Source organism: Rousettus aegyptiacus, unplaced genomic scaffold (genome assembly GCF_014176215.1).
Source record: "Rousettus aegyptiacus isolate mRouAeg1 unplaced genomic scaffold, mRouAeg1.p scaffold_m13_p_3, whole genome shotgun sequence".
Taxonomy (NCBI): Eukaryota; Metazoa; Chordata; class Mammalia; order Chiroptera; family Pteropodidae; genus Rousettus; species Rousettus aegyptiacus.
Window position 1 is genome coordinate 139,039,936 of NW_023416306.1, and position 15,801 is coordinate 139,055,736.

Sequence of the window (15,801 nt, forward strand, 5' to 3'; positions counted from 1 at the left end):
ATGGTCACGATCCGTCCATCCTTCCTTCTTGGAATCGGTATAAATCCCCAAGGCTATTTTTGCTACAAGGAGATTATGGCACAACATATGGACTCTTCTCTCTTCAGGAGCAGGAGAAGAGTCTTGTCTTTGTTTAAGCAAGACACTTGGTGAATGCCACTGGCTTAGGGCAACTGTGATTCACGGGGACTGTACCAGGGGGCTGCAGCACGGAGCAGCTGGTTCCAGGAACGTACTAACCTCATGTCCACATCGTGTGTGGAATTTGCCCCATTTGTCGTGCTGAGTTTGCTCTGTTAATCTTATACACATTTCCGTGTACATTAATATTTTACCTCTAAACAAGGGAATAGAATCCTAAAATATTAGCATTTCGAGGGTGAATATTTAGTGGTGGATATTAGACATTTTTATTATAGATACTCCCTCTCTTAAACAGAATAAACATGAAAGAAAAGGGGGAGTTATCAAAGAGGCCATTTGTTAAATTCTTGGATTTAAAAACATACTCATCTATAAGTCCTTGTTAAAAGCTGATTCATCTATAGGTAAAACAGTTTCTATTACTACTCTTTGAGCAACAAGAGAGGTTTTTGTAGGAGATTAAGCCAGCCGCTCACCTTATTGTTTCAGGATAGGTTATATTCTGAGTTAGACTCCTGAAATTAATTTCTATTATCACGGAAAATATTTATAATGATTTCTAGGTGGGCTAGAAATTGAAAAGTTGGTTTTAGTTTTATTATCTGGATCTAGTGTCTATTGACAATCTAAGAGATTAGACATGTGGTGGTTCTATTTTAAATGCTGGTGTTGAAAAATCATCCCTCTCTAAATTAAACAGGGTTGATTTTGCCTTTTGGCATTTATTTTTTTTAAATCAGGCTAAATTTATGTTTATTAACTTCAGGGCACAGAATACCATTTTTTTCTCTTGATGGTTGAGCAAGGTTGGCATGCTAGGGAGAAGGGACGTGGTTTAGCAGGTCTGTGGACCATGCCGCTTGGTACATATTGAGCTAAGCAAATTAATCTCTCCAAGCCTCTGTTTCTTCATCTCTGTTATGGGGGTGGCGGGGGGGTGAGGAAGCCTGCATCACAGAGGTATTATGTAAATTTCGTGGCACAGTGATGCATGGGAGCACGGAATAAGTGGCAGCGGTTATTATCGTTGTTATTGCTGCTGCCATCTCCGCTGGCCTGCGGTGTGGAAGATGTAAGAAAAGAAGCATAGTGTTTGAGCTTCGGTGAGCTATCTCAGCGCCTTTGCTTCTCATGTGTCTGCCATGCTCTTATCTAAAACATCTTGCCCTCATCTAACCCTACCTTCTATTTCAACTCAGGCATCAGGGCTAAGGGTGAGAGGACGTAGGAGGAGGTCGTGGGGCAGCCAGCCTCACCAGTGGGGGCCGTGCCTCACAGCTACCTCCAGTTGGGCCCCATGAAGCAGGGCAGCCAAGGTGGCCTGTTAGGGCGGGACCGGCGGTTCCTTCCCTTGAGGGCTCCTTTCATGCTTCGAGTCTCAGCATTTGTGTGCAGACTTGCTTTCCCATGTTCAACCCTGGAGTGTACGTAAGTTGTTTTTCCTTGGTACTGGGGTTTCAGATAGGCCAGCTCATGTCACTCTGCTTCCATTTGCTCTGGATGCGCAGCGGTGCCTGGGACTGGCCTACTTGATTAGATGTTTTGAATGTCGAGTTGGTGTTGAATAAAACACATACATACACCTATATGCAGGTACCCACACTTCCATGCTGCCAGTTGCGAGTTCTAACACGTCTGGCTCGTTGATGAGCTTTATAGAGGCCTAACACTCTGCAGTTGACAACATACTCCTTTTTACAATGCCAAATCCTCGCAATTCTGTTTATTTTCAATAGAACCTTTTTCTCCAAAAAGTCTACGTGAATTGGTTCGATTAAAGCAAAATATGTGTATTTGATAAAAAAATAACTTTGGCATTTTGTTTTCTGTGTACTTTTAAATCACCATACACAAACCTGTCACCACAAGCAAGTCAAGAAAGAGAGTGACTTCTGTTGGCCTTTCCCCCAATTAAACAAAACAAATATAACCACTGCCTTTACTCTTTCCTTGCAAACATTTTCTCTTTCCCTTTCTGCATTTCTCCCTCTCTCCCTTTCTCTGCCCCTCTGTGTCTTTTTCTCTTTCTCATAACAGTACCTGGCAGTTTTTGTGCCATGGGATTTCTGTGTTTTCCTTTGGTTTTGTAAATTTGTTTCACGACCATAGAGATCTGTAGCTAATCTTTGAAAGCTCTTACTGTGTTTGGGACGTAAAATGTCCCCATTGACACCGAATCGATTGTTTATTGATTTAGAAGAAAAATACAGAATGGCAAAGACATTGTCAGAATTTATATGTCTCATTTTGGTTGATTGTCTCTAAAACAAGCCTAGTTTGGGACTTACCACTGAGGAAACCTGTTCCCAGTGGAAGACGCTCCTTTTCCAAATTTATACTATTCTTGGTGGTCGCTTAATTGTGAAGAAGCTGGCAGTTTCGTCTGCAGACTTTTAGGTTTTCATTAGTAGTCTGGTGGTGATAGCTAGCTTTAGCTATTTCCTCCTGTCATTGCTCACAGGAATGGTGCTGAATACTCAGAGGTGGCCCGGAGCGTTGGGGATGGCAGCAGCTTCATCAGCATGCCCTCACCCGAGCCTTCAGTTGTCACAGCAGCAGGTCATGCCACCGAGAATGAGAACATTGCTGATCAGTGTGCATTGGGCAGGCTGTGGGGAAAATGCCATGGTGTGATCTCTGTTGATTTCCCAATAGTTACATTCTCCTTGCTTCCTACTGGCCTTCTCCTTACATACAGACTATGTTTTGTCTTCCATTATAAAGAATGTCCTTTTGGTCTTTCCCACTAGGATTCGTGCGGGTTTCTTCTCAGTGTCAGTAACTTCGTTCCACCCCTGCTCTGGAACTTCACCTCTCTCAGTTTCAGCATTTCAGTTGCCCTGAATAAAAGCTTGTCTTTCACTTCCCGATGCTTTTATCCTCTCATTCAACAATCTATTGAAAAGAAAAGTATGTGTTTGAAGGGAATTGTACTTAATGATGAATTAAATTCTCTGGGCTTTAGTTTGTTTTCTTATCTGTAAAATGGAGATAATAGTATTACCTCATAAGATTATTGTCAGGTTGAACAAGATAAAACACATAAAGTGCTCAGAATAGTGCCAGGTATGTGGTCAATAAAGGCATCATCATCATCATCATCGTCGTCTCCTTCATCACCAGCACTTTAGGAATATACCGGGTCTATAAGCAGTGACCACTTGTAATTTTGATACTGTGGTTATATGTCAGGCCCTACAAATCACAACCCGAATCTCCTCTAAACTCACTTCATGTGGTGCCAATTGCCCCTTCTATCTTATATTCTGTATTTTCAAGGAATAGTCTTCTTGTCCTTTCTTTTCTCTGCGGTTTCACTCTTTCATTTACTACCTGAGATTTGACAAAGCAGTGTTATAAATGTCATTGCATTTAATCCCTGTAACAGTACTATGAGATAGGGGCATTATGCTCTGTTTTACATATGATGACATTTGAGATTGGAGAGAGTATGTACTTGTTTGCTTAAGATAACCAGCCAATTGGAGACAGGCCCAAGACTCAAACCCAAGTCTTCTGACTCCAAGTCCAGTGCAGCTTCCATGTGGAGCCATTCGTGCGTGTGGAGGAACAATGACATTTAGTTCTCTCTGGGCTTTTAACTAGAAGTCAGTACACTTTAAGTTCTTGGAAGGTAGATATTAGTCCTAAGTCTTTAAAGTACATCTATCTCATCTTCTCCCAGCACTGTGGCTTGGACTTATTTACCATGCATCTTTCCTGACATCTCACTGAGGGCAGAGGACTAAGGCCATGATAATACAGAGAAGGCTTTGTCTAGGCTGGGAAAGTAGTCCTAGAGAAATATAACATAAAGGGACTCCATTCAACGAGGGGGTACCAGGTATATCCAGGGAATTGGCAGTATGGGTGATTGGGTAGAGGCGACATAAAGATAAGAGCTGATTTTGCACACCTGACATGAACTACTGTCCTCAAATTGGTCTGACATTGGCTGTCTGTAAAAGAATCCTTTTTGAATCCATTTGGCCCTGACTCTGGTCCCAAATCCAAGCAAATCTGTGTTATACTACTATGTTCATTCATTCATTCATTCATTCAGCAGGCACTCACTCAATACCAGCTGTGAGCCTGGTGCTGTGTTAGTCACCGAAATAACGTGAATGAAGGATCCTGTGACATTGATGATCCAGCTTTCTGGTTCCTGGTTGGGATGTGTGGGAAGAGAGGGAGAAGTAGGAAGGGTCAGAGAGTCAGATGAAGAGAAAAACATTCTGAATCAAGGGGAAGCAAGTCTACCTTAACCAAACCCACACACCATTTTTTAACATGGTATCATAAGCCTGTGAGCAAGTCTGAATGATGGAGAACCCAGCATGGAGCCCCGTATGTGGCTGGAAAGCCCTGGACTGAAAAGGGAAATAACTCCCTTTCCTCAAAGGTCTCAAGGCAATTTACCAATTCAAGTGCATCTTTAGTTCCTCTAATATCTGGACAGCAAGACAGGTATTTGGTAAGAATCAGGTATTGAATTGGCAAGGAATTTGGTAAACATCATTAAGAAAACAGGCAAGAGCAGGGGAGTTAGAACCCCACTCCAAAAACTCTGTCCCTTATGTGGTAGATATAAACAGTTGAATCATTATTCAACCATAAAAAGGAAATCCTGCCATTTATAACAACATCGATGGAACTTGAGGGCTAAGTGAAATGAGTCAGATAGAGAAAGATAAATACCGCATGATCTCACTTTTTCATGGAATCTTAAAAAAATTGAACACATAGATACAGAGAACAAATTAGCGGTTGCCAGAGAGGTGGAGGAAGTAGGATACACGGGTGAAGGTAGTCAAAAGGTACAAATTCCCAATTATAAGCTAAATGAGTCTTTATTATGGATATCAGCCTAATGGGGCTGTAATGTACAGCATGGTGACTTAATTAACAATGTTATATATTGGGAAGATGCTAAGAGAGTAGATCTTAAAAGTTCTCAAACCAAGAAAAAATTATAAGTATGTGTGGTGATAGATGTTAACTAAACTTACTGTGGTGATCACTTCTCAGTATTACATATATTAAATCATTACGGTGTACACTTAAAACTAGTTAAATGTTATATATCCACTGTATCTCAATTCTTCTTATAAAAGAACTCCATCCCTTTCTCTACTCACTTTACTCCTGCTCCCCTTCAGCAGATCTGATTTTGAAAAAGAACTATAGGCAAGAGAAAAAAGGGAATACACTCCTTAGAATTGTTTGCCCTAATTGTGAATCTCACTGAGTAAGCTCATTGTTGGTCTAACTCCATGCAAATGAATTGATTGTGAACCTTCTCAACCCCTGTCATTGGTAACAGCAAGTGCAGGCCTCACGCTCTTGATTGTTTGGTTTCAAAATCCAAAGCTGTTCTTTTGACTTTGTCACTAAACCAGATATTGGCAAATGTCTGCCCTTTTATGGAAGTACCAGCCTCCAGCTAAGAAGTGTCCTAGGCCAACATGTGAGCTCTCAATAGATTGTTGTTAATGTCTCCAGTGAGCATTTGAAAATATCCTGGAAATGCCTTGACGATGAGTTTAGACAGTTTAATTTCCATTTAAGCCGGTAGGCAGGGGCTGGCATGCTGCCTGAAGTTTGCGTGGGGAAGTATTCCAGGTATGTTTAAATTGTCAGTTATTGCTTATTCTGTTGTGCTTTCAAAGAACGTTTTTGTTAAGGTCATGGGATTTGACTGACTTCTTTCTCCTTCACTGAAGAGAATAGAGGAAAACTACTTTCTCCAGATTTGAAAAGAAATTGGTCGCAGGGTTTTGTTTTGTTTTGTTTTTGTTTTTGCACTCTTGGTGTGGAAAAGAGAGGCCTCTCCACTGGTAGAAATGAGAAAAGAGAGGCTCCGATGGTAGGGCAGGCCCAGGGGAAGGGTTTCACTGTGGGCTGGGAAGGTAGGCAGAGCCAGGAGGGACCCATTAGAACAAGTTCTCATTGGGGGCAGCTAGCTGGGGAGGCGATCAAAGGCCATTTGGGTGATCTGGAGATTTGAGAACTATCAACCATGATTCAGGGTAAGCTAAAAATAAACTGCATCTCTTGTTTAGGAAGCTTTGCTGTTCTCCAGTGTTTTCACATATGTTTATTTAATCCTAGCTTTTCAGCCTTTCCTGCTAGGGAGGATGAGGCAGGGAGCTGTGTCTTTTCTAAGGTTACTAACTTGTAGTAAACGTTGATCTTATCAAAGATGAGCACTCATAATCAAATTTAGGGGAGGAGACTATGGTTACAATAGATTAAAAACAGCCAGGAATTAGTGAAGAAGGTTCTGAATTGTACCTATTTTTTAAAGTTAAATTGTGATTAATAATAGCTAACTTTATTGACCACTTACTCTGTAACAGGCATTTGGCTATGTACTTGACATATATGATTTCATTAATCTTCACAGTTCTATTAAGTAGAGATTGGCTTTAATTGCGATATTGCAGATGAGAAAAGGAAGGCATAAAGAGGTTACATGCAATTAGTCACACAATTAGTAAATGGAGGAGTCAAAATGAGGAAGAAAACTGCCGAATCCCTGACCTTAAGCCTTCCCATCTCTGCCTCCGTACACGTCCTTTGCAAGGACCATCGTTAAGTGCGGTGATCAACTTTAGTTCAAATGTAGTTAGGTTTTGTAACACTGTAGTAACTTCATGATTATGACTCAGATCTTAGATTAACACATGAATGGTGTTGTAGAACATGTGATGGGCAACACGAAGTGATTTTTTAAAAGCATAAACCAAGAAGCCCAAGAACTGATGGCGAAACTTGCTTCCGGTATCAGCAAGTTTTATGACATGGGCAAATCCTTTAGCCTCTCTGGACTTCACTTTCTTCATCTGAAGTTTGACTGAGTTGTGCCAGATGAGAACCTACTGTCATCTGGTGATAGTACACTCAAATTGTAGGAAAAGGTAGCCGAAATTGCCACCTATAGTTTTTTAAGTGACATTCAACAAAATGGATACCGCAGGTTAATGGTCCAATAATATGGGTTTATTATTTTTAAGTGAGCTTATTTTATTTCTAACTAGTACAGTTAAATGAATTATACAAAATATGTTCAAAAATAAATTTGAATAGGACTCAAGGATCTAAAATGAAAAAAAATTGTATTCCCCCCTGCCCAGACCCACTGTCCAGACATAACCACTGTTAAGTTTTCTCTTTTCAGAAATTAGCCATACATATACAACTATATAATACATGTCTGAACTTACAAGCTTAAAGACTCAGCTAGTTTCTTTAAATTATCTTAATTACAAAACAGTATGTGACTATAAGTACCTTATAAAAAATATTCAAACAAAACTTGTTTTTAAAAAACATAAGACTTTAAATTTATGCATATTGAATTTTATTTTCTTCCACTCAAGAATAAATAAGGTACTCTCTTGAAGAATATATTTGAATTGAGAAAATATAACTGTCAACATTATGGAAGCATCAGAATATTAAAATAAGCTTTCATTTTTTGTTTTAGATCTTTTAAAAAATGACAACAAAAGTCGGGTAGGGCTTTCTTGCTTAAAAGTACATTCACACAATGATTCTAGTTTTGAGATCCAGAATACTTCTCCTTTTCTCTCTAAATGAGTTTTGACTGTTTAAGAAGTGTTATATTTTTAAAGGCCTCTGAAGAGAGTTTCCTATATCTTTCCTTTTTGTTTGTTTTTCATATAGTTGGTGAGATTTTGTTATATAATTATGTGATTCTTTTGTTTTCCAAAGTGAATTTTAAAAAGAAGTATTAGAGGTTTTCCTAAAGCAGCCATAATGCTTCACCCTTTGTATTGTTACTCCCTGTCTCATTGTAGATCAGCAACTCTTCCTAGAAAGACTAAGTGAATTAAACTGTATGATTTGGGGCCACATGATTTTGATTCCATTCTACATGATAAACAAAACGCATGGTTCCAGGGTTAGCTTCCTCCACATGATCCTACCTGTCAGCGCCATACAGCCACAAGGGCCCCTTCTTCCTGGGCTCTGCTTAGCAAATAATTAATGATTTCACTAATTTTCATATCAGGGAATCAAGTCTTGGTGAGGGAGGTAGAATCCATATCATGTGTCTATACAGTCAAGAGCCAGTTGAAGATAGTTTTGATACAACCTGTCCAAGAGGAGACCTAGTGGCTTCTCTGCTGGAGCTGCCTCAGATAGAGAGCCCAGCTGCAGCTTAGGTGTAATGCCCAGACTCTGGCCCTGCAAACATCAGGAGAGCTTGTTCAAACATATGTGGGTGGGCCTGACCCCCAAAGTTTCTTATGCAGTAGGTCTAGGGTGGGGCCCAAGAATATGCAAGTTCTCAGGTGATGCTGCTGCTATTGGTCCAAGGTGCACACATTGAGAAACACTAGCCTAGCACCTTCAGAAGCCATAGCAAGAGAAGAATGGATGACTGTTTTGGCAGAAGTAATATTCTGGTTTTGGCTACTGAATATACACAGTTACCTCTGAATTTCAGCAAGTAAAGGCTAAGGGTGTTAACTTATGCTCTGAATGGGTAGAATGTGTGTACCTATTTTATTCGTTCACTGGGATAGTGGACCTTTAAGCACTTGATGCAAAATAATGTCCACATGTGCTTCGAATTATATCTTTTTTCTCTATATCGTTGTTTTGTTTTCAAATTCTTAAAAAGACCAGTATGATTAGTTATATCCTGCCCATTTAACCACTTTCCACATTTCACTTTTAAAATGAAATCATCCTTGCATTTAACTAATGGAAAGTTCTTCAACTTGCCAAGCAAGGTTCCACTGTCCCTGAAATAAATTTTCCAAAGAACTGGAAACACTATGCAGCTTTTATACAAGCAACAGAATGGAAATGTTCAAATTTATGTTATTCTGATACATATTTTCCATGGTTTAATATTTAAGTAATATCTATTATATTGTATCTGAAGACATTCATTTGACTCTGTAAGATAAGCAATTGCATTTAGGATTTCTTTTTCAATTTGCTTTTAACCTCCTCAAAAATCATTTACATTTATTTTGTTTATAACTGTTTAAAATAATTGATATCATCATCATCAACTTATATTAATGAGTGCTCATTATGTATCAATCGTTGCTAAGCAATTTACAGATCTGATTTATCACAACATCCCTTGAGAAAGACAGTTGCCATTTTCTCTTAAACTGAGAATGATAAAGGATTAAATAATTGGTCCAAGGTCCCTGGCTGAAAAGCGGCAGAACAGTAACTCAGATGCAGGGTAATTTCAGAGCCTAAGTGCTTTCCTACTGTGCTATCGCCCTTGTTAAAACATACTTATTAAAGAGCTTTCTATGCTTGGCATTATTAAATATTGACCCTGTTCCTGAGAGCATTCAGTCTAAAATAGTGTACCTTATTGAGCAGATAGTAAAGGCATAACAGCTGAGCAAGCATTGAAAAAGGTACAAATTGAATATTAATATGGAAATATTTACTCTGCACACACAAAAAAGAAGTATTTATGAAAGGAAAGTGATGTTTATGTGGGTTAGGGTGAAGAATGTGTAATTTGTCTTTCTGTTAAAATTAGAGTGGATCTTAGGGAAGAATGTTTCAGGAGCTCCCTAATATCGAAACGTGAGGTCTTGGTAAAAATTGGGTTGACAGGGCTTGTTGGGTATGGAATTTATTTTCACAAAAGATTTTGTTATAGGAGTTGAGTAAGTTTTCCAGAGAGGATAGGTATCAGCACTGCCCAATGAACCTTTTGCGATGATGGAAATATTCTGTAGCTAGGCTCTTCAGTAGGGTACTCTCATTCATGGGTGGCCACTGAGCGCTTGAAGTGTGGCTAGTGCAGCTGAGGAACTGAATTTTTAGTTTTATTAAATTTTAATTAATTGAACTTTAAATAGCCACGTATGGCTACTAGCTATCATTTTGGACAGCATGAGGACAGGAGAAGGCGATAGAAGGAATGCAAATAGCAGGAGGCAGGAATGGAGGCTGACATGTGTGGACGTGAACTTGGATGTAGAAAGAAGCCCTTGTCAGCCCTCTGGAAGGACACTTGTTACAGCAATCTGAGGAAGCTAAGGGACAACTGGAGGAGGTGTGGGATTTCAGGCATGAGTTGAGCAGGACAGACACAAGACTCTGAATAGAGAGAAAAAGAGGAAAGGGCAAATTAAGACTTCTGTGCTGGAGAACGTGGCAGGATTTGGCAGCTTACTGATTGTGGATTGAAGAACAGTGGAGGCTGGCAGCTACTTCGAAGCTGGTGATGAGAAAACAGCTCCTTTTTGCAATGTCTAATTGGTGCTGCCATAGGGACTTCTAACCTGAGATGCCTTATAGACACAGTGTGTATATCCTGAGGCTGTTTCAAAGAAACAAGTCGATAGGTGGATTAATAGATTTAACATTTGCATAGAGATAATATTTAATCTATGTGTACAGATAATAACCAGAGTTGTCGTGTGTTTAAGAAATAGTAGGAAAGTCAGTGTGATTGGAACGGGGTGAGCAAAGCAAAGTGTGATAGGAAATGATGTCGGAGAGGTGGCTTTGTAGGCTATGGGGCTACCAGGAGCCGAACAGTCCATGTAAAACTTTGAACTATATTTTAAGTGTGATGGGAAGCCTTTGGAAAGTTTGAGAAGGAGAATGAGTTTCATCGAACTTTGTAAATAACCACTCTGAATACGGGGAACAGACTTCAGTGAAAGAGTAAGAATAGGAGCTGGGAGCTGTTAGGCTATTCCAATATTCCAGGTAAGGGATGGTGATGGCTTGGACTAGCATAGCAGCGGTGGATGTGGAGACAAGTGGTTGAATTCCAGAGATATATTCTCAAGGCAGAGTCAGCCAAATTTATTGTTGGATGAAATGTGTGGTGTGAGAGATAGAGAGGAGTCAGAGATGATTCTAAGCTTTTACACTAGTTGAGTGGTATTGTTTATTGAAATGAAGAACACTGAAGGAGGACCAAGTTACAACCAAAATCTAGAATTCTGTTTTGGACATGTTAAGCTAGAGATGCCTATCACACCTCTAGAGGGGCTGATAAGTAGGCAGTTAAACATGTGATCCTGCAATTTTCTCACGATTTTATGAGTTGTGGTTCATCAAGGTTTTTAGGGGAAGGGAGGAGCCAGAAGACAAAGAGAAGTTGAAGACCAAGAGTATTAAAGAGTGGGACAGCTCTTTCAGGAAATAGAAAGTCACAGGATCCTGTTTTGGAAAGGAGTCATTGACTCGGGAGGAACATGCCATTCTGATTATGGTCCTGTTGAAACAGAAAAGGTGTCTTTTTTTTTTTTTTTTTTTAATAGACTAGTATAGTATGGTGGTGATGACTGGGAGAAAGCTCATACTGGGAGACTTTGATATAGTTCTCAATGAAGGGAGAACTATAGGGTAGGGAAAGAAAGAGTGGAAGATGGAGAAGTGGAGGTTTAGTAGGGTGCCAACACAGCAGTTGGGTAGAAGTCAAACTACAACAGAATATGTCATGATATGTCGATTGTTGCCTGCTGCTTGTGCATAAAAGTACTCTTCGGCTACTTAATCAAATTTTTATGCTTCAGAGTTGAATAACAAAGTGGGAAGTGTTGACTTCAATTGTTTTTTTTTTTTTCAAGCAAGCATACATGTTAGAATTTATGAGAACTATATGCTGAGAAAAAATTAATTTATTTTAGAAGGGGGAACGTTCCCCTACTTTTTCTTATTTGCCATACACAATCATCTTGCTTGCTTTTACAAATGTAGGATTTCCATTTACATGAAAATATGGGTTTTATGTTTTTTCCAATTACAATGGCCAGAGTTGATATATTTGGTATTTGTTTTTAGTCTAGTTAGACTCTTAGCCATTAGAATGTTTGCTATAAAAAAACACCAAGATTTTCTAATATAGTTACTGACTTTTAATGTACCAATGAGGTAATAGAAGGGGTTATTGAAAACTCTTATTTAATGGATAATTGCCCCAGGAAAAAGTCTCCTGTCTTTCCAATTTTCTCACCTGAATTACATCAATCAAACACAAACACAACTTTTACCAGAGAAAATACTTGGAATAGAGGGTTTACATATTGTTTGCAGATAAACCTTTACATCACTTATTGATTTACCAGTCCATCCTATTCATGAACCTGTGTAAGCAATTAATAGTTGCTTAAATAGATAGAATTAGAATTCCTTCCATGAGTGATGTTTATAGATGAGGATCCCCATGTTATTGGCTAGTGCTTTTTTCCTTCTTGCATTTGTTGAAATATTCCCATTGTCAAAGATCTCGGGGCATTAATTGGCAGTGACTTGATCTTGTCCCCCTTTGTCTCATTATAGTAGCTCCTGCGACTGGATTACAGTTATGTCTTGTGGGTTGGCAGTAGGGGAGAGGACTTCCTTCTGACACTCGTGCTCAAGCAGCTGTTTCTCTTTCTCCAGAAACACCAGTTTCCCCAGCCCCCAGCTGGTTCCTCCCTGCTGAGAAGCCAAATTATGCCAAAGTCACTGCAAGACCACGTTCATCCTGTGACAGTGCAAATGACTCCAAAGCCTTTTTCTCCCACCAAGCTTTTCCCAACATAAGCTTTTATCCTCTTTGTCAAGAGCTTATTTTGTCTTCTTGCTTCTCTTCTCCTATAAATAATCCATTTCCCCCCACCAGACTCACAGAACAGAGGCGTGCCCCATGTCATATGCTTGCTCTGAGCATTCTTTCAGTGTTTTTCACTTGCTTAACCCTTTAGTTCTTTTCTTTCATCCCTATTGGGATCTCCAAACTGAGTTCATGAAAGGTCAGAGTTAAAAAAATGGTGTTGACTGAGTGCTTTTCATCAGAAAATCAAACATCACACTTTCTGAATATTCACAGAAGTTTTACCCTGTCTGCAGTGACCCTTGCCACACTTTAGCTTCTCTATTTTCATTTCAAGATTTAGAGGCCCCAGTGATAGAGAAGAACTATAAATAAGAACAACCCCGAGAGTGATAGGATGAGCTCAGATGATCCTTAACTTTTTGGCCTTTCTCTTGGTTTAGAATTCCTCAACACCTATTATAGTGACTTATTTCACTTGACTCAGAATACCAGGGGGTTGGAGCTCCTTAAGTCACTTACAGAAAGGACTCATGGTTATGGCGTCTGTCAACTAGCAGAGTATTGGAATACTTTCTATTATAGTACTCAATGTAAAGAGGGGGTGAAGTGGGCACTAACAATGATATTTTACAAACACACTTAATCGCACTTAGGGAACTCAGCATTACATGAGTTATAAGGCAACATGACTAAGTTCTCTACTTCTCTTTTGTTTTAGTTGTCATTTAACAGATTTTCTTCACAGGAGGTAAGCTTGTGGTTTCTAAGGATGAATGAATGCCTTGCAACTAATGGTTGGTATGTTGGAATTTAAGCATATCAAAGAGTTAATTATTTTTTAAAGCTTACTAGTTAATAGGTACTACCCACAATAAGATTTTGAGAATAATCTATTCCAAATAATTAATATGTATATGTATATGTAGTCATACTGATATCTTTTTTCTGAGATTTCTGTGATATATTGATGCCATCTCCTTTAACAAGAAATACTATGTATGTATATATGTGTGTGTGTGTGTGTGTGTGTATTTATGTATCCATGTAATACAGTTGCTTAAATATATACATATATATTCTAAAGTGATGATGCATCCATCATAGAGTAATTCTTTAATCTTTATTTGACCCCTGAAGGCATCCCAGGTTTCAAGGGCCATTGCTAATTCCTTATAAACAGACTCCCACCTTGGCTTTTACATTGACATATGAGGAAATGCCATATCAGTCTCTGTTCATGGTAGTAACTGTAGTCACCATCCAGAACATTTCTCCTTATATCTAATTTATCTTGTCCCTCTTCGACTTCCTCTTCCTTTTGAGGGTTTAGAAAATAAATTACACTCGAGAGTTAGAGTTTCTCCACAAGGTTATACCACAAGTTGTAGAAAGAAAACCAGAAATTTGCAGTTCTGCCCTTCATCTCAATTCCTAGCCTATGCTAAACCTCTTAGGATCTGTATGATGGGCCAGAATTCTCCTTTTTTTCCCCCGTGGAGCAGAGAGACTGTGGCAGTTATGAATCTATTTGCATATTTCCTGGCCACATAGTAAAAATGGTAAAAGAATGAAATGGTCAGATCCCTAACCTTTCCATTTCTTTGCTTTATAAATGAATAACAGTGATCTACAAGTGAAAGAATGTAGCTAACCAGTGTCATTTGGGATCTTCTAAAGTAGTACGGAAACTCTGCATTCTTCAGACCAACTTGTGGCGTGCCAGCACATTCCTCTCCGATGAGGTGGAGGAATACTGGTGGCCGAGCTGGGATTTGTAGGGCTGGGGTGGGGAGCTGCTGTTTAAAAATACATTTAATTATATTCCTTCTCTGCAGTAATATTGATACCATTTTTAGCCCATTACAAATACTGTGATTTTCATTTAAATCACGTCCATTATCTTATTGACCTAGTTTTTATTTTGTAATCAAAATGTTCTATTTCTGGATAGCTTAGCTCCAGAATATTTTTCTTTTTAAAGGTTATGGACACTTTTTTAGAGTTTTTTCTTCCATCTCTGTGTACAGATGGGCTGTCTCTGAGATCACTGTGTTATAGAACATGGTACTATATAGTTCTCTTTAGGAATGTGGCATTTCTCTAATTTGGCAAAATGCCATGAGACCTCACATCTGGTGACTTTTTTGATGGATGGTGGGAGAATTAAGAAAGTCTATTTCTATTTAAAACGACAGGGAGAGGACTTGATTCTCTTCCCCTACCCTTTTATTTCTTTGCTCTTCCTCTGCTCTTCTGCCTTTTCCCTCTTTAGCTTTCTCTTCTTTCCTCCCTACTACTTTCCCATATGCTACCTACCTCATGCAGAGTTGTCTTCATTCATCTTGATACTCATAGGATTCCACTTATTTTAGGCCTTTGCTTTTTCTATGCTTCTTTACCTCCTATTTCCTCCCCATTCTCTTCCTTACCTTCTCTTTCTTGCTCTCAAGGTAGGCCTGCTTCATTTTTTTCACTCTGGCTGAAAGCTCACCCTGGGGAGAAAACCACTGGAGATATTCCTGGGGCTCTGTTTCATCAGCTCGTTCTTCATCAGTGTCTAATCAGGACCTTGAGACCTCTGACAAACCATCCACTTTTCCTTCTAAGTTTTCTTTCAGTGTATTTCTCACCATTCTTAACATGTACAGTTACCTTGCCCTTTTCTTCAGACAATGAATAGAATCAGAGTATTTTAGGATTTAGGCGGACCAGCCATCTTATTTTGCAGGTGAGGAGATAGAAGACTTGAGAATGGTTTCTCCTGAGATTCTAAGGCAATTTAATTGGCAGAACCAAGTCAGCTGCCCTGTCGCCTGACTCCTGTTTTGAGGCTCTCTTCTCATTACCATCTTTCTTAACCAAGATGTCATATAGTTATGTGTCTGGTTTCTGCTGGCACTCATTTCTCTCAATCGCCATTAGCCTTCTCAAATATTGTTTGGTTTACATGTATTTTAGAGTAACTGAGTCTTAGGAGTGACACTTTCCTGTCAAAAGAAGACACAGAAGATAAAGTGCACTGGCAAGAGTCTCCCTGAGTTGTTGGGGATTTTCTCAGGAATGCTATTTTGCCCCAGGTCATTTCT

General features: G+C 39.2%; 1 protein-coding gene across 3 annotated transcripts in view; it reads left to right on the forward strand.

Moving 5' to 3' along the window:
- The window catches only part of SAMD4A (sterile alpha motif domain containing 4A), a 203,810-nt gene that overhangs the window by 61,998 nt on the left and 126,011 nt on the right, over window positions 1–15,801 (forward strand). Inside the window, exon 1 of one of the 3 annotated variants that reach the window (XM_016132805.2) lies at window positions 5,783–6,173. The exons of the other annotated variants lie outside the window; for them this stretch is intronic. Within the exon in view, the coding sequence (XP_015988291.1) occupies window positions 6,164–6,173 (10 nt within the window). The 5' untranslated portion in view covers window positions 5,783–6,163. Of the gene's footprint in view, window positions 1–5,782; window positions 6,174–15,801 lie in introns of those variants that run through there. 3 annotated transcript variants of the gene reach the window in all.